The 23,138-nt window shown below is 41.1% G+C and overlaps 1 protein-coding gene across 5 annotated transcripts in view; it reads right to left on the reverse strand.

Annotated features, from left to right (window-relative positions):
- AASS (aminoadipate-semialdehyde synthase) overlaps positions 1 to 23,138 on the reverse strand; it is a 34,028-nt gene that overhangs the window by 7,204 nt on the left and 3,686 nt on the right. For 2 of the 5 annotated variants that reach the window (XM_082310835.1, XM_082310837.1), the window contains exons 3-18: positions 23,004 to 23,088; positions 22,202 to 22,269; positions 21,942 to 22,088; positions 20,858 to 20,936; positions 20,632 to 20,759; positions 20,313 to 20,461; positions 18,983 to 19,105; positions 18,713 to 18,824; positions 18,128 to 18,187; positions 17,967 to 18,034; positions 13,944 to 14,065; positions 6,921 to 7,050; positions 5,931 to 6,041; positions 4,713 to 4,821; positions 4,139 to 4,279; positions 2,061 to 2,228 (exon numbers count right to left, since the gene is read on the reverse strand). In XM_082310835.1, the coding sequence (XP_082166961.1) occupies positions 2,061 to 2,228; positions 4,139 to 4,279; positions 4,713 to 4,821; positions 5,931 to 6,041; positions 6,921 to 7,050; positions 13,944 to 14,065; positions 17,967 to 18,034; positions 18,128 to 18,187; positions 18,713 to 18,824; positions 18,983 to 19,105; positions 20,313 to 20,461; positions 20,632 to 20,759; positions 20,858 to 20,936; positions 21,942 to 22,088; positions 22,202 to 22,269; positions 23,004 to 23,088 (1,800 nt within the window). Of the gene's footprint in view, positions 1 to 755; positions 844 to 2,060; positions 2,229 to 4,138; positions 4,280 to 4,712; positions 4,822 to 5,930; positions 6,042 to 6,920; positions 7,051 to 13,943; positions 14,066 to 17,966; positions 18,035 to 18,127; positions 18,188 to 18,712; positions 18,825 to 18,982; positions 19,106 to 20,312; positions 20,462 to 20,631; positions 20,760 to 20,857; positions 20,937 to 21,941; positions 22,089 to 22,201; positions 22,270 to 23,003; positions 23,089 to 23,138 lie in introns of those variants that run through there. The other 3 variants (XM_082310838.1, XM_082310839.1, XM_082310836.1) reach the window with 3 other exon arrangements.

Raw genomic sequence — 23,138 nt, forward strand, 5'->3', positions numbered from 1 at the left:
ATATCTTCCCCAGCCCCTCTCCATCCCTCCCCCTACTTTTTCAATTCCCTCTTAATGACTTATTCTGCCATCAATACTTCCACGGCAGGTAGCATTGGTTCACGAGATCGAAGGGCTGAGCCAGCCAGCACTAGTTCAGACTCCAGCACGTCATTACAGATGGGGTTGTATCAGCCAGCTGGTCCATAAACAAACTACTGAATACAGAGAGCCCCAGTTTTACACCAGCGTGATTGTATGGACATCAGATAAACAGATTTTAAAGGTAAGAATCCTGTGTGTTTGCATCTTTCCTTCAGGAATATCAGAGAGACAACCAAGACAGCCGTGGAATGGTATTTAAAAGGAACTGCCATGGCTGAATGATAGAAGAAGTCTCAACTAGTTTCTGCTTATTTTTGTTTGCGTCCTGTTAATACTCCCACACAGCTGCTGGATACCTGAAAACACTTCCATGCAAGTGACTAGAAACACTGTAAAAAAGCAGAATGGTGGATGTAAAGCACCCTGAAAGAGGGCTAATTATAATTAGGTGCCACCTCCGCCAGCACTAGGTTATCAGCTCAGATGGCCCTGCAGTGAGATCCCTCTGTGATACCTCTTTTTAAACTGACTCCAGTAGCGTTCTGAACGTAATCTATAAAAGGCACTCTGAGGAGATGTTAGCCTCTGCGCTGAACGGATTGCTTTCTGCTCTGCAACACAGCAGCACATGCAAAGGGCCACCATTAACTTCTGCCCTGCTCAGCACCATGTTCTGGCATGTAGGTATTACACAGGTAGAGGCATGGCAAGCTCTTCCACGCAACCCTACCAACGTCACACCAACCCAAAGTGATCGACCTGTTTTGGGGGTTAAGAAAACAGGAATAACCACAGAAACATTCTTGCAGCACACTGATAACATCTCTTCATGTCACCCTGACATTTTTGCTTTTCCTTGTGCTAACACTTATACAAAAAAAGAAAATTTTACCAGGCACCAAATGGAAGAGTAGATACTGTCATATTAAGACTTCATGACGAGATAGATGCCTTCCACATATTTTTAGCTTCTGAATAAGAGATCTAGACTGACAAAAAGAGAGCTATTGCGATTTGTGACTCTTATTCCCCGACACTGGCCTTCCATCTTCTTTTGCTAAGCAAGCCTCCCTCCCAAAAATAAAGAAAAAATCCTGTTGTATTGCAACAGAGGAATTAAGAGGGAAAGGACGTACACATTCCTCAAGCCGTGTACAAAACAGCAATAACTTAAACCTTGACATAAACCTTAACTCAATAGACATATCACAACATCCATAAAAGCTCTTTTAAACCTTCAATATAGTTTTAGCTTTATTCCTTCTTAATGTATATTGACCAACAAAATAATAAAAAAGAAATCTGAAATAAAAAAACACTATGTTTTGATTCTGCTTTGTGCACCTAACAAATGAAAGGAAAAAGAGTCTATCAGTTAGAAGGAAAAACACATTTATCTCTTAACATTTTACTTAACTGACCAAAATGTTAAAGCTGCTTAAATTCAAGATTTCCAGTTACTTAATGAAAAACTTTCTCAGTTTGATGGAAAACCATAATTTTCTGTAAGATTTTTACATTACGTTTTTCATAGGAATATAAGCAACAAACTGTAAGTTCAAATTTTTATCAACTTTAAGAGAATAGATCAATTCTGAAAAATACAAAACAGCAACACACATCACAAAAACCTGTCAGATTTATTTAGTTTTTTAAAAATCTTCTATTGATCTGGCACCAAATACAGAGCCAGAGAAAAAAAGAAACACAGACTATGCAAGCCAACTGACCAGCTGCCTAAAACAAGTAAAACTATTTTGCTGGTTTGCAACAAACACCTGTTAAATAAACCATGTAAAGCTACATCAAAAAATGAGAGAAGTGCTTTCAGTTATCTCTCAGCTGGGATAGTGGAGAGCTCATAAACAGCAAGTACGGAGCTATGAAAGGCTGACTTTTAAATACGCAGTTCTCTTGAAATTACAACATTCATCTCTTGAGGAAAACAATAATTAATAACAACAACAACAACTTACTTTGTATCTTAAGGTGCCTCTCAACAAAGTGTGAGCTGTCTGAATACCATACGGCTCAGCATATTTTGTACTGTCTCTGTTAGGAAAACCTTCAAGATTTAATCCTGGGAAAAAATCCATCGGAGTAACAGAATCAAGTAATGCTCCTCCAGCTGGAATATTGATAATCTAAATTTTGTGAAAGAATAACAATATTATTTCGGTGCAGTGTTATTTAATTTATTTTACAACAGAAGAGATGAAGTATGCTCAAAATAGGAACAATACGCTTCGTGTTTCTGGTGCAAACGAAGGCCCAATCTAAATAAAGCAGTTGCACAAGCCATTTAAGCACATCCTGTGACGGAGGAGCCTGCACTCTGTCAGCCATTACTAATCCAAGGGCTAAAACAAGCCGCATCCTTCTCACACACACTGGTCATTCCTGCTGCACTTGAAGTGGCAGGTTCCCATTTCACTTACATTAGTGTAATTTTGGAGCACCTCCTCAAACTACACCAGTGTGAAGGGAGATTCTGCCCACTGGCTCCCTGCTTTTTGATCAATTTTTTAATTCTCTTTTTTTTATGGGGGAGGAGAAGGCAAATGTAAAGAGAAGGATGGGGTTTTGTTTCCTTTTTTTTTTAAGATTAAAATAAATCAGGTGATATCACACTGATACGAAATTGTTGCCCATGTGTATCTTTACTTGCAGCTACAAAGCACAAAGAGAATGCACCATTGAAGGAAAACAAAATAAGGTTGACTAGTTCTATTATCACTCCCAACCAAAGCCTTGAACCCTGCTTCCTTCAAGCAGCTGATGCACAGATCCGCTATGCAGCATCAATACAAACTCATTTTGTGACTTCTGAGCAAAGGGGCAAGGTTTCCTTCTAGAAGAAGGACTAAAGCAATAAAGTATGCAGCAATGCCAAAAGATCTTACTGTGCTTGTCAGGCAAGACACTAGTGTGGAAGAATCCTGCACAACAGTCAAAGACAGCTAAGGATTTAGTGGCAAGGAGGAAAAATTGCACAATTTACTGACAAGCTCACATAGTGCTCTCATAATGAATCATTCATATGCATGATCTAATTTTTCCCAGCAACGGGTGAACCAGGTCAGAAATAAATAAGAAACATTTTCACATTCTCCGAGAGACCCTTTTATCTGAAACTTATAACTATGTGTTGTTGCTTTTTAAATAATGATCCCATGTACAATCCCTGAATTTCTCCTTTCTTACTGCAGTGAGAACACTAGAGCACCAAAATGTCATGATAAAACATCTCAAAAGATTTCTCAGTTTTGCAGATCAAAAAGCGTAGATAATTAGCTAAACTTTACAGTGGCTATACGAGGCAGTCTCCTTGACATTTGAAGAGCCCCTGCTCAGTAACTACTCTGAGCAAGTGGGAGGGATCAGACAGATAGGACTGGAAAGCAGAAATGTGATAATGGCTTGCAATAGCTTTGCACAAATCAGTTACGATCTTTCCATAAAACAGATGCAGTGACATTTGCTAGGTTAAGTTTACTCTAATGACTCCAGCACAAACAGCAAAACAGCTTATATAAAACACATCAGAAAGCACTGTACACTTTCACAAAAACCACTCAGTGGGTTATTGGCATTACAGATTGCACCAAAAGAAGTCAAGAGTTCTGCTATACACTGCGCAAGTACAGAATGAAGCTGTTTGGTTTACCAACATGACTAGACAGAAAAGCAAGTAGAAAGATGCACTCTCACATTTGTTTCACAGAGCCAAAGACAGGGCAATTAAGTGGCAAAAGCAACACACAACAGGGATGGAAGCTGAAAGCAGAACACCAACCTCAATCCAGTGCTTTAGTCATTAGAACACGCTCCTTCTTTGCAATCAGCTTCCATATAGGAAGTAAGAATTAAGCTGGCAGCAGCCAGGCATCATCACGCTCCAAACATAGGATTAAGTGATGTATGCAACTTGCTTAGGCAACTGACTGTCACTGGCTTGAAAGTGAACACAGCACCTTACAAATCCCAATTCCCTCCTTAGCCCAATACCACCTTCTTTGTCTGGCTTTAAATGGACATGTTAGGATTACTTCACCTCTCCGTTTTTCAAATACGTAGCAGACTGAACTGTGTTCAGCAACACTCCTTGTGGGCTCCAGCTGAACTTGTATCTCAGAGGATTGTCAGAGTGCTCTGGAGCTGGTAGGCCACCGCAGAAAGAGGTGTAGGACACAACCTGTCAGATTTATCCACAGGAAAGAAACAATGAAGAGAAGACAGACCAGGATGCAAACAGTACAGAGCTACCCTGCAAAATCCCCATTAGTTCTTCAACTTTCGGTTGACGTTATCCCCCAAACGGGCCAGATCAGAAGATCTGCAGTGGACAGGGGAAACCAAAAGAATTTCACTGAGCAACAGTGTCAAGCTGTCACACTGCAGGCACTGTCCATAAAGGAGAGGAAACCAAAACATACACTGGGGCAAAGCCATCCTAGTTGATGGTCTCACCAACTGGATTAGTTGGTACCAAATTCCAAGCATCAGAAAAAGTAAGGTGTCCAGAGTCCCATTACACATCAGTGATATGCCCAAACACTAGGTGGTGTTAAAGGAACAACTTTACTAAACAAATCTTGGCAGAACTACGTACTACCTGCCAACCTTACCGTAGCACCAACTTCTTTTGCCTTGTCAATACATTCCATCGCCAACATATGGTCAAGCCCAGGATCCAAACCCATTTCACTGATAACTGTAATACCAGCAGCTTCTACGCTAAAAAGAACAGAAATGCAGAGCTGTCAGAATATTCACTGTTACTGGCCTTTTATTCAGGAAATCTGTCCAATAAAGGCCTTCGAAAGTGAACTTTCCCCAACACAGTAAATTCTGGGCTCTGTCTGCAGCTTGTGGAAAAAAACAGAAGCAGATGTTAAAACCTGAACAGTGACAATCGTCTAAGAGTCATTCTAGCTTTGGTTTCTCTTACTTTGCTGCAACATCTAGGGGCTGGTGGAAAAAGAAATTCCTACTACCTACTCCATATCCCATGTTCTCCTGGACAGTGCTATATTGCAGGAAGATGGTAATGCAGAAGACAGCACAGAGCTAGTCATAATTGCCCTAAACAGCTCCTGTGGAGGAAGAGAGGTTGAAAGGCCAACTTTCCCAAATTACAAGCATTTGGGTTTTCTTTTTTTAACAGTTGCCTACGGATCCAGAGCAGCTCACTTATCACCACAACCTGAGGTGATTTATTTTATTTTCAAAATCACTTTGTGTTTAGACAAATGAGAAGTGAGGGGTTTGTTGGGGCTTTTTTTTTTTTTTGAGGACATGATATGACCTCTTGGCATCACAGCAAGAAAGGAAGAAGAGGCCCACCAATTTGAGACTAATATACTGGGCCTGTCCAAAAGAAGGTGGCACAAAGGAGGATATTACTGTCGACAGAATAAGCCAAGAATGAATTCTTATTAGGGGAATGCGAAGGATTACAAACAAGCTTTCTGTCACTGGCAGAAGAGGACAGCCCAGCTGCTCAGCTTGAATATCAGCCCAGCTAAAACATCCTAACAGATTTGAAGGGAGAGGGGAAGGCACATTAACATGGAGTAAGATGGGGCATGCAGAAAAAGTACATTCCAGTGTTTAGTGCACTAGTCTGACCAGATTGGGGTATGCACTCGTTTCTCTGCTCTGCCACAGCCTTCACACACAACTTTGAAGAAAGGTGCTTAGACCTCCAATATAGAAAGGGAAGGAGAAAGAATGCAGAAAACAGTAATTCACAACAAGCGTTGCAGGTGTAACAGACTGCAAAATATTCAGATAATGCGCTAAAGAAGGAAGCAACACCAGGAAGATGCTACTCTCATACCTACCTCTCCTGGAGTTCTTTCATAGCTGGTGTTAAGTAGCTGGCTGTTACCAAGTTCACTTTGTTGTCAATACATTTCTTAGCAACCAAAGGATGTGCTGAATAAGGCAGCAAACTACAAATGAAGGAGAATTATGCAACATCAAAATTCAAACAGTTACTTATGCTGTCACTGGAAAGACACTCACAAATGTTTTTTGTATGCCTACAAAAGAGCTCAAGTAAATGCAACAGCCATACCTGCCTTGCCCTGAGCAGTTTCGTATCTCCATAAGTGAAATGCTACCCTACCAGAAGAGCATTGTTGTATGCACTCAGAACAGGGCACAGGACAACAGGGGAGTCATTCTTTAGACAGCATCTTCTGTCACACTTCTCTTTGTATAAAACAAACCACTGGCCTCTTTTCAAGGCCACCTTCTAAACAGGCACGCTAGAGGTTTAGAAGATGCAAAACTGTAAAACCATCCTTGAGAAAGCTTGCATTACAATGATCTTGCTGAAGTACTTTGTGAAAAGCATGCTCTACACGGAAAGGAAACAACATTCAGGACATCTGTAGCAAAAGGGACAAAACGGCAAGGACTATGAAGTCATTTCCTCCCCTGTTTCAATACCTGGAAAGAGATCTTAACGGGATATTCAAGAGAAACGACCAAGATGTCAGAATTTTGCCTCCTCTTGCAAACATGCAACTTTGATCCCAGGAACACATATGTTGGTGGACGCAACTGGCCCCTTACACTAAGAAGGCTGTCCATGTAATTGGTGAACGCTTCTAAAGAGATGCTGCAGTCAAAGCCCCTTTGAAAGTCCTGATGCCCCGCTACGTGGGAAGGCAGTGGCCAGTTACAACTATTTACATACACAAATATGACCCCAGTTCTTGAGCATTAAACAAAAAGTTATCATGTTGATTTAGGTCAGTGAACCTAGGAGAAAGAAGCGGCATGACTTAGGGTTGAGCCTATCATGTTTTACACAGAATTCTGACCTGATCACAAGGTCGTGTTTCTTCACCAAAGAGGACAGCTTTTCCTCGTTCTTAATGACATCCATATGAACTGAAGTAACGTTGCTGTATTTTTTCGTCAGTTGTTCCAGTTGTTCCTTCATGACAGATGCTGTTGTAAAACACATCAACTGTTACCTAAAGATGAAGGTAAGTCCAAAGCGCTCCCATGTATAATTGTGCTTTACACACACATCCTTCTTCCCAAAGAGAAACAGTTGCACGGATGTTTTCCTTCACTAACAGTTGAAGAGAAATCAGGCACGAAGCATCTTACTTCCCCAAAAGCAGTCAATTTTATTATCAATTGCCAGTGTCAAGTCATAGCAGCTACAACCCAGAACAAGAATCTACAAAGAATACTTACTCTCAGAAGTAAAGAACCACTCACTGCTAAATTGTGCAAGGAGAACAGACTTGTAACCAATTAGCAACTTTGTGGGTGTACTTAAAATTAACAGAAGTTTTAACTGCAGTTTTCCTATCAGCAGACTAGGTCAACCCAAATTATTTATGCAAAACTAGAAGTCACCTCCCTTCTTTTCCACTCTATGAAGAAGTAGGTCTAGAACATGAGATAAAGGACTGTTACACCTATCTTTGTGCAGTAGGACACCCCAGAAACCACTGGCTCACTTGCATCATGTGCACATGTCCTCCTGGCATAGTCTTCAGCAGCACTGTCTACATTTGCCAGGTGTCCTGGTTTCAGCTGGGAGAGAGTTAATTTTCTTCTTGGTAGCCGGTATGGGGCTGTGTTTTGCGTTTAGGTTGAGAACAATGTCGATGATACACTGATGCTTTGGTTCTTGCTAAGTAGTGCTAAGCTGTTGCTAAATAGGTGCTAAGTGGCGCTCACTCTGGTCAAGGACTTTTCAGCTTCCCCTGCTCTGCCGGGGGCACAGGAAGCTGGGAGGGGGCACAGCCAGGGGGAGGGCTGGCCCAGACTGGCCACAGGGCAATAGCATAGGACGTCATGCTCGGTATATAAGCTGGGGGAAGAAAAAGGGATGGATGGACGGACGGACATTGGGCATGGTGGCTTTTGTCTTCCTGAGTGACTGTTACGCGTGATGGAGCCCTGCTTTCCTGGAGATGGCCGAACACCTGCCTGCCGATGGGAAGTAGTGAACGAATGCCTTGTTTTGCTTTGTTTGCGTGCACGGTTTTTGCTTTGCCTATTTAACTGTTCTTATTTATTTTACTTCAATTATTAAACTGTTCTTATCTCAACCCACGAGTTTCCTCCCTTTTACCCTTCTGATTCTCTCCCCTATCCCGCTGGTGGGGAGTGAGCGAGCGGCTGCGTGGTGCTTAGTTGCTGGCTGAGGTTAAACCACGACAGTCCTTTTTGGCACCTAACGTGGGGCTCGAAGGGCTGGAGATAACGATAGGTTTGATTGGAATGTGCCAGATATTGAATTTATAGCTGTTATTGCTGTTTAGCTCTTAATAGGCAGGCTCCCGTGCTTGCCATGGGGCTTGCTTACCCTAATGTATATTAGAGTCTAGTGCTTGCTAGTGGCTACTTTTTGCTTTTGCTGCTTGCTATACTGCTTATCATCTTATTGTGCTATGCCTGGGAACATTTTGATAACAGCGATGCCATGCGCCTGGGCTGGCAGATGGCCAGGGCACCGCTGCTGTTTTTCTGTGCTGCTGTACTGGACAGGCTGGAACTCCAGTGTGAACTCGAGTCGAAGGGACTGTGACCTGTGGACGAGTCCCTGTGGGAGCACAACACCCCAAAGTGTCTGTGGACATGGATAATCCCATGTCAGAGCAGACTTGTGACCCCGTGGGGGACCCACGCTGGAGCAGTTCGTGAAGAACTGCAGCCCGTGGGAAGGACTCACGTTGGAGAAGTTCGTGGAGGACTGTCTGCCGTGGGAGGGACCCCGTGCCGGAGCAGAGGCAAGGGGAGAACTCCATTGCAATGTTAAACCCAATGGTGTGGTCCAAAGGGGCCAGGGGTGGCGACTGTAATGGGAATACCTTTAAATTATTGTGACCCGGGATTTGAGTAGCATGTTATGTGAATTACTACAGCAGGAACCCCTTGTTGCTAGCCAGGCTAGGAGCAAGGGGAGGAGTTCATTGCCATGTTAAACCTGGCCCAGAGGGCCAGGGGTGGAGATTGTAATGGAAATAGCTTTAAATTTTTGTAACCCATGATCTGAGTTGCATGTTATGGGAATTACCACAGCAGGAACCACCTGAACCAATGGAGGAGAAGCCTTACAAGAAGCAGTGCAAGTGCTGCAGTGACCCGACCTGAGCTGGCTTTGGTGCCCAATAACTCCACGCAACACACCACCTCTCCTGTCCTGAGTGACCACCATCACAGATGGAGCCCAAAGTCATGGACTAAATGAACTCAATGGACATTTTGTGGACATTTGTGGATGTTTATGGACATTTTGGAGACATTTCACAGGGGTGGTCCATAGACTAAGGGAATGATATCTGTGTATTGTATCAAAGGATGGGAAGGGGGGTGGTGGTTAAAGAGGATGTATTGGATAATGTGGGACCTGAGCATGATGTCAATGGTATGGAATAAGGGGTGGATACTGCCCTGGTTTCAGCTGGGAGAGAGTTAATTTTCGTCTTGGTAGCCGGTATGGGGCTGTGTTTTGGGTTTAGGATGAGAACAATGTCGATGATACACTGATGCTTTGGTTCTTGCTAAGTAGTGCTAAGCTGTTGCTAAATAGGTGCTAAGTGGCGCTCACTCTGGTCAAGGACTTTTCAGCTTCCCCTGCTCTGCCGGGGGCACAGGAAGCTGGGAGGGGGCACAGCCAGGGGGAGGGCTGACCCAGACTGGCCCAAGGGCTATTCCATACCATATGACGTCATGCTCAGTATATAAGCTGGGGGAAGAAGAAGGAAGGGACGGGGACATTCGGCATGATGGCGTTTGTCTTCCCGAGTGACTGTTATGCGTGATGGAGCCCTGCTTGCCTGGGGATGGCCGAACACCTGCCTGACGATGGGAAGTAGTGAATGAATTCCTTGCTTTCCTTTGTTTGCGTGCACGGTTTTTGCTTTGCCTATTTAACTGTTCTAATTTATTTTGCTTCAATTATTAAACTGTTCTTATCTCAACCCACGAGTTTTCTTCCTTTTACCCTTCTGATTCTCTCCCCCATCCCACTGGTGGGGAGTGAGCGAGCGGCTGCGTGGTGCTTAGTTGCTGGCTGGGGTTAAACCATGACACCAGGTAACTGAGTACCCACATGGTGCAAAAACAGATAAGCTAAACGGAAAGAAGCACATATTCACACCTAAGTGTTTTTTAGAGAGGGGGGGAAAGTGCTGAATGAATGCATCTCCTATGCAGAAACGTGTCACAAAAGTGTCATTAACTAGTTATAAAAATCCAACACTTCTATTATAGGCTAGGCAAGGTTGTGATCCACCCCAAAAGCATACTCCCATATCTTTGACTCCTCATAAAAGCCTGTGGCAAGGTATATTCTAGGTTTTAAAAAACATACATACATACTGGAGGTTCAGTCTTTGATATCTCAGATGAACACCTGCCACTCTTTGGTAAGTGTCAAAATGTACTGAAAAAGACATTATAAAGTTTTCAAAGAACAAGTGACCAAACCACTGATGGAAGTATAAAAGCAGATTCTTTTGGAATCCTTAGAAAAGCACAGTTACCTTGGATCTAGAAGCTGATCAATTAAAGAAAGTGTTTGAGGGTGAAGTATGCAAATAACAGTCACACAAGAGGATGTGTACGTTCAGGCTCAAGAAAAGTTTCAGAGAAAGATCACAAGAACGTGGCAAGAGCTGTAGTAAACACTTCTATTGATACAGGAGAAGGTGGCTCATCTGAACTAGAACAATAATCCTACCACATGAGGTCTGGGAAAAGTAAAATAAAGATGAGCAGCAGAAAAACATAACAACAGCTCTACTATGCCTAGTCAAAAGTACCACTAGCCTGTTCCGGCAGACTAGTATTTTTTTTTGGAGATAAGAGTACTAGTGGAAAAATTGTTAGGGGTAGGGAGTCAAAAGGATCAGACAAATTAAAAACTTTAAAAAGGAGAGAAAGAGAGCCAAAGTCACAGTAATGAGTAGGAACTCAAGGACATCCCACATACAGCACTATGAAACCAAGCAGCAATTTTTCTTTTCCTTATTTATTTGGTGGACAATCACACAATAGACTTGATTTTCATGCTTTGATTTGGGGGGGACATCACTCCTTGGGTCTATCAACCCTTACTTGTGTCATCCAGTGATCTGCTTGGCAGAACAAGGTGTAGGAGAAAACTAGAATGCCAGAAACTCGCATCATGGTCCTAGATGTATTAAATACAATTGGCATTCATGATCTCATCAATTTGCTGGAGAAGCACTGCACAACTTGAAAGGTACGGGAAAAAATAGAAAATAATTGCCTACCCCAAAAAGTGCCTTCCCTTGCAGGTTTACAACCTCATGTGAAGCAAAATAATTAAACAGCATTGAAACAGGCAGAGGTTTTACTCTTGCTTTGACTTTCACACAGAAATACAGAAAAGGCACGCCTGGTGCTTCCCAATTTAGGGAAATACTGTATTGCGCTGACCCTTGAGGGAAGATTGCAAAGGAAAAATTCTATGCCCAATATGTTTTAAAGGTAAACTGGTTTTGGATTAGCATCATCCTGCTGAAAAACAACCATTTTCAATTAGTGCGACAATTTATCTTGAGGCCTAAAGTATTTTAAGTCACTATGCAGTACATATTTTCTCCTTGTTTTAAAAATGGTCACTTCTCTAACCTGGCCAAATAAATGCAGAGGTGAAGTATTCAATCTGCTTTTGATGCTAGTAGCTATTTCTGCAAAAGCACAGACTACTTCACTGAAAAGCAAAAAGCTGACTAGAAGTCCAGGAGGAGAAAAAGTCCGAAGAGGAAAATTTGTTTTTCTTTTTCCGGCTGTGCTTGGCTTAAGCGAGACAGGAAAGCCTTAACTAGCTTTAAGGTCTTGATGAACATCCGGGTTCAACATACCTAACTAACAGATATAGTAAACAAACACGTGACCAGAAAAGCTTTCCCCATCCCTAATTCCACGTAACCATACATTTATAGACAAACCTGGTTAAAAAAGAAATCTTTCAAAACTCTCTTTCAGTACATTTTAACAAAATTCCTATTTATAGCCAAGAACAGCTTAATAGCTTAAAACAAAAACAATGCACATCATTCACCATTTTTAACATGACACAAGACAAAAACATTAAGCTTTTGGTTAGGCCAAATATGATGAAAAGGCCCAGATTCAATCTGACTAGTTTCAATATTTACCTATGGCTTAGTCCTACCAATCCTACATATGCTAATATTATCACTAAAAGGGAGAAATCCAGTCTCTGCCTGCCTCCACTTGTTTCTTCCTATCATCTTGCTCCTACTGCTGTCAAAACTTACCACTATAAGGAAAGCAGAACTGAAAAAGAGATCCAGGTTAAAGCAACCAGTATTTACCACATCTGGCTGAAAGTGAACTGGTTTCCTCTCCCAACCCACCATGCTGCCAGCGCAAGGACAGCAATGGGAACACAGGCAGGAGAAAAGCGTGGGCGATGAAAGCAGCAGGTGGGGCACAGGCTTATGGAAAATTAAAAGCATCTGTGCCTCTAACTTAGGACCTTATTTCCTTAGGGCCTTTCCAAAGTCACTGGGAAATAAACATTACCAGAAGGTGATTCTCCATACTCTACTAATCAACTTGTGCTGAGAGAGAAGACCTAGGCAAAATCGTCTACAAATTCAAACCAAAAAAAGTTGACTACATGAAGGTTTCCCAATTAAGATTTTCATCATTTGGATTTCAAGTGGTGTAGCCTAACAGCCGGGAATCAAATGTGGCACTGCGATGTACATTTCATACTTTCTTCATCTACCTGCCTGCTGTCAAATATCAGGCAAGTAACATCTTTGTGTCTCTTTCCTTCTGAGCTTTTTTTTGTGTGTGCTGTAGAAACTGCATGTTTTGAAGCTATCCAGATAAGAGGCACCTCCTGTGTTTGCACAGTGCTTAGCAAAACAGATCTTCCCGTTCACCTGGTTTCCCTTGCTGCTGCTGTATTGCAGGGACTAGACGCAGCCTCCGTACTGCTGAGGGGATGGACACTGCACATTGCTGTAATCCTTCCCTGCTCACCGCATCAGGCAGTGCTAATAACAAGGGTGCAGCTTCCTTAGAGTTTCCCTCTTCTTCCTAGTAAATCTTTTCCCAGAGGTTAAAAGTACTATGGTTATCACTGCAAAAGGTAGCAAAAGCAGCCGAGTATGAAAGTAGCATGAGGGGAAAAAAACAAACCAAAGCAACAACAACAAAAATCAACAGAAATACAATGGTAAGTTTTAAAGGAAACCACCTCCCAGCAAAGTATCTTTCAGGCAACGCAGCCTGGGTTTTAAATCTGAAATCACAGAATCAGGGTAAAGTCAACATCGAGTGTACAGAAAGGTGTTTTTGAGATGCCCAGCCTGAAATATGCTACACATAAAACCAAAACAGAGGAATAAACAAGCAGGTGGGGCTGACGGGAAGGTCAGGGTCTGAAGTTTACCACCACAGTACTGGTTATAACAGCAGCAGAGGCTTCACTCATACAGATGTCCAGAAAAACAATTTCATCTTCTTGTTGTGTGAGGCTGAAAACACAGCCAAGCACCAGCAAAAGTGACTGACTAGCTACAAAACCAAGCCCAAGGCAGGTTAGAAGGAAAAATACTTCTAATTTCCCTATAGGTTACACATGCAATCAGTAAACTTTGCATGTGGCTATGTCATTTTCAAATCAATTCTATAAACTTAAAATGCTCAGAAAGCTACAAAACGCTTTTCTGCTGTGCGTAATAGCAAGGATTTTCTTTATCTGTTCCAAGAACCAGATCAACCTATTACTTATCAGAAAGGTTCTGCCATGCTAGCAGGTTTAAATGTGACATAATTTTTCAATGAAAAAGAAGCAAAATCTTACATACCAACTGTGATGGCAACACTGGAATCTCTAGTGAGATATTCAAGTACAGGGCCAGAAACATAGCCAGATCCGAGTAATAAAACCCTCTTCTTATTACCCATCTTCAGCGATTGAGCGTATTCCCTAGGAGGTATTACAGGCAAAATTAAAAACCACACAGAAGAAGGAAACTGTAAGCTGCTAAAGCTAACAGAATAAGTATGTTTTAGTAAGTCTACAAACCAAGAGCTCTATTCAGACCAAGATTCAAGTTCCTGGCTATCTAACCCAGGATTGGGCAATCACTGTCTAGTACTGCTTCCATTCTTCTGCTGCATAGCTTTTAGTTTCTTTCCTCTAATATAAACACGATCAATCCATCAACATCTCCACTGCTTCTCCAATTGCTACTGGCTGTTCAACAAATTTTTCCTTAGTTGTCATTATATTTTTTCCCAGTGGCCAAATTACTGTAACCTGATCATTTGAGGACAACCAAGCCGTCTATGTCCTGTTGGGCTGTCAGAAAGGGATTCCAAGTTCTGCCTTGCTCCCTTTACATCACAGGTAACTGTTAAAGTACACAAAACCATTCTGGTGAAAGCGTATTTTAGGTAAGTTATACTAGGTTCATATTAGTCTATCACAGGAACATGATAGTTAATAAAAGTCAAATAAAAGTTAATGCCCAATTAAGAAATTCTGTTTGCAGACAAGAACTCAGATTTGAAAACCATCACAGAGTGTTTCAACCAAGCTTCTACTACTCTCCTAAATAAATTTAAGAAGTAGCTCTCCTGTTGACTTTCAATATAAAATGTATTCACATCAGATTTTGCATTTCTTTTTGCCAACCAGAATAACATAGTTCAGCAGTTGTTTAAATATGCTCTCATAAATGTATATATTATAGTAGGAAAATGCTTTGGTTGTTTATAATTTTTTTTTTCTTTTAGCTTAAATTTGCATTAAGCTGTAAAATTAGGATTGTAAAACTGTCTGAAGTATGATCACTATGCAGATAAAAACTACTTAGCAAATAAAAAAAATTTCTTAAATCACTTTTTATTGTTGAAGAAAAGGAAGCTGTTCATTGCCCTATTGTTTAACCTAATAAATAGAGATTGAGGTTTGGCTTTTCTTATCCCATATCCTGAAAACACATTTCAATAAATAGGTAGGACCTTCGAAGATACAGACTTATGGGAAACTTCGGGAGTGCATAAGCAAGTTCCTCAATTTCCCCTTTATCTACTGAGAGTTTACACAGGCATATACTGCATTGTGGATTATACCACAGAAAGAATCCTGACCTCTAGCTGACAAGCTCATGTCCATTTTGCTTAAAGCTATTGTCCTTTTAGAAGAGGACTGACCATATGTCTACTAAATAATGTTTGGTTCAGACCTTTTTGGGGCTCCACATGGCACCCATAAGCCAATTTTCAGTTGTGTTTTTTCAGTTCAAAAATGGCCATAATAATGAAGGATGGTGTTGCAGCCTGCCAGAGCAACACCTAATAGCATGACAACAACAGCGGTATTGCATGACCTAAAGCATGGCATGAAGTACCCAAGTACATTTGGGGGAACAAGGCCTCAAACAATAGCGTTGAAAGACCACCCTGAGTGAAGAGAGTTAAATCAATACCAAATACATCCATGTTATCTCCCTGAAGCACATTCCAGTCTACTAACTGTGTCTGAGTATTTGTAAAGCTTGAATTACTCTCCAAAATTCCAGATGTTCCATCCTCCCTTCCTCCACTTTCAGGCTTACTTAATTTTTTTAAAAAGTTATTCTTTTCAATTCATTAAATCTGAATGGGATGTACCAATGTATCACCTCTCTAATCTATCTAAATTATTACTATAGATTACTGTACATTTTGACCTTCATACAAGTTTTACAGACTTGATTTTTTTAAAAAAGTTAAATCATGATATAATCCGTTCACAGAGAGCCTCCTAAGCCCATCATATCCTTTCATATGACAAACCCAAGGACCTTCCTCCTCCTACTATCAATTCTAATAGAACATCTTCTTCCACAGCTACACCTCATTGGCAAGGGAAGAACTCCTCTCCACCCTTTACTTATAGAGAATAACAGTGGTATGTAGGAGCTTGGAGCAACAGTGTTGACAAAGGGGAGGCTTCCTATATGAAAGAAAGCTGGATTTTGCAATCAAACTTCTTGTCATATTTCTTATAAACTTTTCCAGTGTCTACAAGGAGGTCACACTTGGATCAAACATAGCATGTCTGCTCTAGGACAGGCACAAATATGAGCTGCCAAATGACCCATCAAGAGTGGGAACAGAATCTACACAGTCCCAGAAAAAGAACATTTCAGATTATGCCTATTCTCTACATACAGGTTTAAATAATTCAGTTATGTTAATCTATGAACAAATAACAGTAATAGTTAGAGGTCCACATTGTTAATGGGATATGCCATTGCAGCTGTGGATGAGGAACTGGTAGCAAAAAGATGGAGATAAGTTCAGTAAATCAAACCGCTCCTGCATACTGATGGCACCCAAGACAGTTCAGCTCATATACGCTGGCTATCCTATAGTCTGAAATGTTCATGTACATCCAAAGGGTATAAGCAACTCGTCTAAATAGAGCCCTCGGAAACTAAACTAGACACAGCATAATACTTTGTTAGACTAATAACACAAGCCACATAATTCTTACAGGCTCTAAACAAGAGCCTATCTCGAGCTAAACCGTCACACTTTAAGCAGTAAAATCCCTGCTTTCATTTGCATTATCTCCAAAGCTTGCAAAGTAAAGGAGGGTATTGTCTTGCTTTTCTGACAGCTAAGTGAGCAGCACCAATGCACAACTGAACATCACATGCAACACACAGGTCTGCAGAAATACCAAAAATCTGCCCACAAAAACCCCCTTGGGAATGAAGTCTCCAGATTCTCAGGGTAGTTCACACAAGACCATGCAAGCAATTATGGAGAAAGCAAAAAAAACCAGACCATCATGCTGTGTGAGGAATAAGAAAATTTGTTCTGAGACAGCCTCTTGAGGTGGTCTACCAAACAGCACACAACAAAAATCACTGTGAGCTGAAGTCTTTGAAAGGCAAACAGCATGCTACTTTGGGTGGAAAATGCACCTAAGTTCATCGTGCACAAGTTCATAACCAGAACTCCCAAAGTTCCCAAAGGAAATTGGAGAAGTTTAGCATGCAAAAGTTAACACACTGTGCTTTTAGTGCATAACACATCCAGTGCTTGTGGTCAGACTACTTTCAACTTTCATATGATGTATAGTGCAGCTGGCACTGACCATGAACATGAAGCCAGAGATACCCACTTAACGTCAAATTAACATTTTTCATAGGTAAACTGTAGGTGTTTGTTAATAATAGGGAGTGAAGGGAACGGAAGGGATATCCAGGTTATTTAGACTTTTGTTAACTTAATCCACTCAACGCTACTTCTTTCATGTTACCACTGGCTGATAACTACTGAGACAGGGTAGGGATGAAGTGGTAGCTAAAGCTGGAGCTACAGGGATGTAATGAAAAGTCTGAGAGTCTCACAGAGGCTCCTGAATACCTCCAGTTGCAGAACAATGCTATACAGCACAGCACTTGAGCCATACTAGAGGAAACTAGATTCAAGGTGTATTAGAAAGCCTTCTCCTTTCAGCCATTCCTTTCAAAGGACTGTATGTTATATCCATTTTAAAAGGGCAAGGAGTAACAGAATAATGCTGGCACGTGGCTGTTTTCTGCCTCTGGTAAAACAGTCTTCATAACATAAGAAAGAGAAAAACGACCACTTTCTCAACTTCAGTATAAATTACTAACAACACATGTTAATGATTTAGGCAATGTGCACAAAGAAAGAAGGAAATCATCAAGCTAGGAGACATTCAGACACAGTGCAACATAGCAGTATTCCACCAAAACACAAGAGCAAATAAATGCAAAAAGGGAGACAGAATGCAGACAAGTTTTTTTTGTTTTTTTTTTTTAAATCCTGAACCAAACAAACTTTAAGAACCTATACATTACCTGCTTTCCCTCAATTTCTGGATATATTCATACTTGGCTGTCAGTGAGCCATTGGATGCAATCACTGCCTAGAAATACATGAAACAAATTTTGAGGGTTTTTTGTACCTGTACGTTTTAAAGCAGAGGAAGACAAGCAGAGCGCCAAACTGCGAAACTTACATCTCGAACAACAGATGAGTAATTCTGGCTTTCAAGAGGTTCTGAGCCTTCTGATAACAGCTGTGGAGATAAGTTATTTGAAATCAGGTCATTTTATTTCCCATCATTTTTTTCAGAGTAAAAAATTGAGATTTTAAGCAACATTTAAATGCATGCAACAATACCAATATCTTGTAGATCTGAAATTTTCCTGGCCCTGACCAGTGTCATTTGATTTTTATGAAAATACAGGAATTTAAACAGCAGTCTGATTGTGAGTGATTGTGGAGTGCCCCAAGAAAATCAGATTTAGACATCTATTGCAGGGTCCAGGAGCAATGATCTACCTGCCAGAGCCTGTTTCCTGCCTACAGAAAGTGTTCTTGACAAATCCCTAAGACATCCAGGTCACTAACATCTCATTCACATGTTGCTTTTTCAAAGTATTGCCTCAAGACTTAGAAAGCTTTTTTCTTTTTGAAGTACAAAGTCAGTTATGTTCTACAGCAGATTCCTTTTGAATGTATACAGGAGACCAGAAAAGCAACAAACAAGCAGACCAAAGTCCGAGTCTTTTACCTTCTTGCTGGACACATAAGACCTTACCATTTCTTCAATATATGGGAAAAGCATATCGCCAAAGTACTCTGTTGCTTCTATAGGAAGCTGCGCTGGCAGATTGTCAATGGAACACATCAGAATCCCAGAGCCTTCAACGCTGAAACAGAGAACATATAGCTCTTCTAAACCACTTCTCCTTGGCACCTGAAAGGTACCACCTTTCAGAAGTGTTTTAAATGCATGATTTTTCAATCTATCTAGTGTTTCACTGTACAAATTGCAGAGGAAAGCAATAAAAATTAAAGGCTCTCCCACCTGTCATGAATAATATGCTGGTCAGCATCATACATACAAAATGGACTGTCAATTGTTGTACACTCCGTCATAAATTCTATAGATCCTCCAGTGTCTGCTGAAATGTCACATATTGCCAGAAGTCTAAAGCGATTAAAGAAAAAAGAGAGAGGAATAGAGCATTACCCAACTTACTAAGGAACATAGGCGTAAGAGATCACAAGTGAACAGGAAATAAAAGGAACGTGAGAAGATCTATCAGACTTGTAGTTTCATTTACCTTAACCAATTTAGACATCAACACAACACGAACAATGACCTCCAGAAACAGAATGGAAACCTGGCCATTCTGTAGTCATAAGATTTCAACTCACATCAACAGGATCCATATTTCATGTGTAACTTCCCAAAGTCCAGGAGAACCCACTCATCCATCATTTTTCCTCTGTACTCCATGTACTTCCAACATTTCTCATTCATTATGCATCTACCAATTCCCCCGAGTTGTCACTGGGCAGTCCTGTGCTAGAATAACGTCATCATCGTAAAGGGAAACCTAAAGAGGTGGCTGCCTCCTTCCAGTTCACAGACAGCTGGCACAGCTGGAGCATTCATTAGCCTAACTCACAACCTCTGGCTCCACTCAGGGTTAACACTTAAATTCTTTATTTGTCAAGTGAGAGAAAGAAAGGCGTCAAGAGTGGGCAGAGAAGAGACAAAGACCTGCTTCCTCACCAGGATCCACGGCCGTATCCTCCCCAAATCCATCCCCGGGCCAGTCACCCAGAGAACTATTGCACAGGGCTATTAGAGAAAGGGTGGCTCCTACCCGCACTGAAAGGAGACTAACCCTGGATTTGCACCCCATGTTCCGTCCTTAAAGCTAGCCAGGGTTGTGAAGCATCCCCACTACCTGTTGCAGAAATCAGAGGTGTTAAGGAACAGTTATTGAACTTGTACAAGCCAAATGACAGGGTAGGAAGAACTTAACCAACAAATTCTGCTCAGGCACAGAAACTTCTAGTAATAATCGTGCGGTAGGTGCATTTCCCAAACGTCACGCTGTTTGTATTGGATTCTGCACAAGGATCAATGGCAGAACTACCTTTGCAGAAAGACAGCCGATACCTGTCAATCATTTGTACTGTGATGTTTTCAAAAACTCCAAACTGTGAAAACAAGACTGCAAAGCACAGAAGAACAAAAGCAGAATCAATGGGGCATTTTGCAACACGCAAAAGGAACAACATAAGAAACAGAATCATTTGGTAGATATTGTGGTGAAACTGCCTAACATTACAACTTAATCATGGTGATGCAGAATTGTTATGAGTGAACTGAGGTGTCTTACTTGTGTGGTAACTCAGGACAGCCGTCCATTGCACCAGCAGCAGATCTAACTGGCACCAGCAGCTTCTGAGCATCCTGTCGACTTAACAAGCGAGGAGTATGCTGTTCCCAGTATATGCCATTGATTAAACAAGTCGTGTAGGGTGCAATCTGCAAAGAAAGTTACAGATGCCTTATGTTCTCACCTAGTACTTTAAGAAGTTGAAAGCACCTAGTCTAGTGTTTTAAATGAATGCTCTCTCAATTGATGGAGATGCCAAGGTGTAGTAACTACCAACACTGTGGAAAACCTTTCATAAAAGAACAGAAGAGACGCTCACATCAGTGTTAAAGCGAGAAGTGTAAAGTTCTGGATGTTTATCGTAGTCTACTGGATCATATAGTCCATCACGTTTCCTTACAAGATGATGGTGACGACTTAACACTGTTCCATAGACTTTTCTGAGGTCTGAGGTGAAAAACAAACAAACAAACAAACAAACAAAGCTGTTATACTTGGACAAAAAGGGTTCCAGTGTTTTCAATCTCTTTATTGTCACAGCATACCTCCGGATCTGGAAACTTCCTTTAACTCATGTGGTTCCACAAACTCACATGGGAGGGCATTGAACATTTCTTGAGCACCCTGTAAACCATGAAGTAGGATTCAGAATGAGCAGAGAATATAAAGGTAGTGTAACGCTGCTCATCTGGTGTGTGAAAACAGATACAAAAATGCCACGCACAACTTGACAGTCCTGCCAGAGAACATCTTCAGAGATGTACAAAGTGTTTCACACGTACCCCGCTTATCCAAAACAAAGCTGCCTGGGCTCTATGTACAAGGAATTTACATCATTCCCCATTACTGCAGCATGCCTGACCCACAATCCAACATCTGGTTTATATTTCTAATGGCAGAGCTGGGAGACCTCAACTCAGCCACAATAGATGGTTTTGCTGCCACTCTGAGGAGCAGTTTCTCTTTAGGGAAGACCCCTGAAGCCACTCCCTCACCAACCAGGCTGTTCTAAAGGCAAAGAACTTCAAGGCGACTTTCCCAACGAGTTGTGATCATAGAACATAGGCCTTTCAGACATGCCATCCTTTTGTCCAGAAAGCACACATTTACATAGGCAGTGATTTCACTTTATAACTGGAGCCTAGTTAACTGATCTTTGTAGCCAAAACCAGGGGTAAGCCTTTTCCCTATGTCGTACAAAATAGCTCTAAAGTCTAGCACTTGTTAGCCAAGCCAATGCTATAAAAACAGATATAAAAACTCAGCAAGTATTAGAAAAAATAATTCTTTCCCCCATACTTTACTGGGGTGATTCCACATACCTTGTGAGCCCAGAGTCAACAGAGGGGAGAGAGGAAGACAAAAATCATGCAGGTGGGAAAGGAGAGAGGAGCATTAAGGCTTAACCCATTTTTCATGGTAAGAAGTTAGCATGGTCAGCCTTGTCAGGCATGATCTCATCTTAAAGGCATTAGTTTAGGGTACTTAAAAATTCTTACTGGCAAAGGAAAACCTGAAGTCCAAGCACACAAAATGAATCCATCAACCCATTTAACTTGATATGTATCAAATGCCAAGAAGTTCTATTAAAAATAATATAGCATTTCATCTTGAAGACAGAATTCTTACCTTAGAAACATTACCAGTGCCTGTAAACACAAATGTTAAAGGCCCAACTGACTTTGGCATCAATCCCAGTGAAATTTCATACCCGGCATCCCGTACTGCCTGCACAGCCTGACTGCTATTCCTGTAGTTATGTGCCATCCCAATGTGCTGAAATCAAAGGCGCAGAACCATCAGGATATTTTCCATATTCAAATACAGATAATTAGTAGATGCTCAAATGTCATTTTGCTAAAGAAAAATACATACACCTATACTCTTACCATGAAGGGAGTGTGATGTCCCAGGGCTAAAAATCGTAATCCCAATCCATGTAGAATGTTGATCATTCCTATTGTTAAAAAAAAGAAAAATCAGACCATCAGTGTTAATTATGAATATGCACAGTTAGAAACTGCAGAGACCGACTGAAGTCTAAAATCATCCTGGATATTTTTGCCCATGTTTTAATATTAATATTTTACTTCTAAAGAAAGTCTACATAAAACCAGTGAAGGAGAAATTCAATAGCAGGCCATGACCTCAAACCTGCTCTTGGTCCACATTATGCATTTCAGCACTACTTAATACTCGGATATCCTTTTATGAGATGCATCCACATCACCAGATTCCAAAGAAGGAGATAATAAAGAGTCTCCTGAAGAAACAGAGTTGAAGTTCAATAGAAAGGAATGAGAACCATGCCTCACAAAAATCAGTGCAAATGGATAACAGAGTGACAAACAGATGTTGTTCAAACTCGCAGGACTGACAGCAGCCATTTCTTTCAAAAGCCTATTCAGTTGATCTCTTGAAATTTAGTCTGCCTCAGATTAGTTGAATAGACAAACAAGACTTCAAGACAACATAAAATAGTAGATTCGCCAGGAATCCACAGGACTATTTGACATGTAGTCTCATCAAAAGTATGGAGCACAAAACAGAATGGAAAAAAGCTCTTAAAAGCAAGAGTTAAAAATGCAGTTAAAAACGCATTGCAAGCCTCAACTTTCAGGAAACGCAGACATCCAGAAGTATTACAAGATGTTACTTGTTGCAAGCCTGCCTTTACTTTATGCACTATACCTGCTACACCAGCCCACTTTCCAAAGGCCACAACTCGCATTCCTTTATGATCAACCATTTTTTCATAGTCAAACAGTCGAATTTCCTGAAAATACATAGCAAACTGAGTATTAAAATTTTCAGTGAATGCAGCCA

The sequence above is a fragment of the Platalea leucorodia genome (genome assembly GCF_965183815.1).
Source record: "Platalea leucorodia genome assembly, chromosome: 4".
Lineage (NCBI taxonomy): Eukaryota > Metazoa > Chordata > Aves > Pelecaniformes > Threskiornithidae > Platalea > Platalea leucorodia.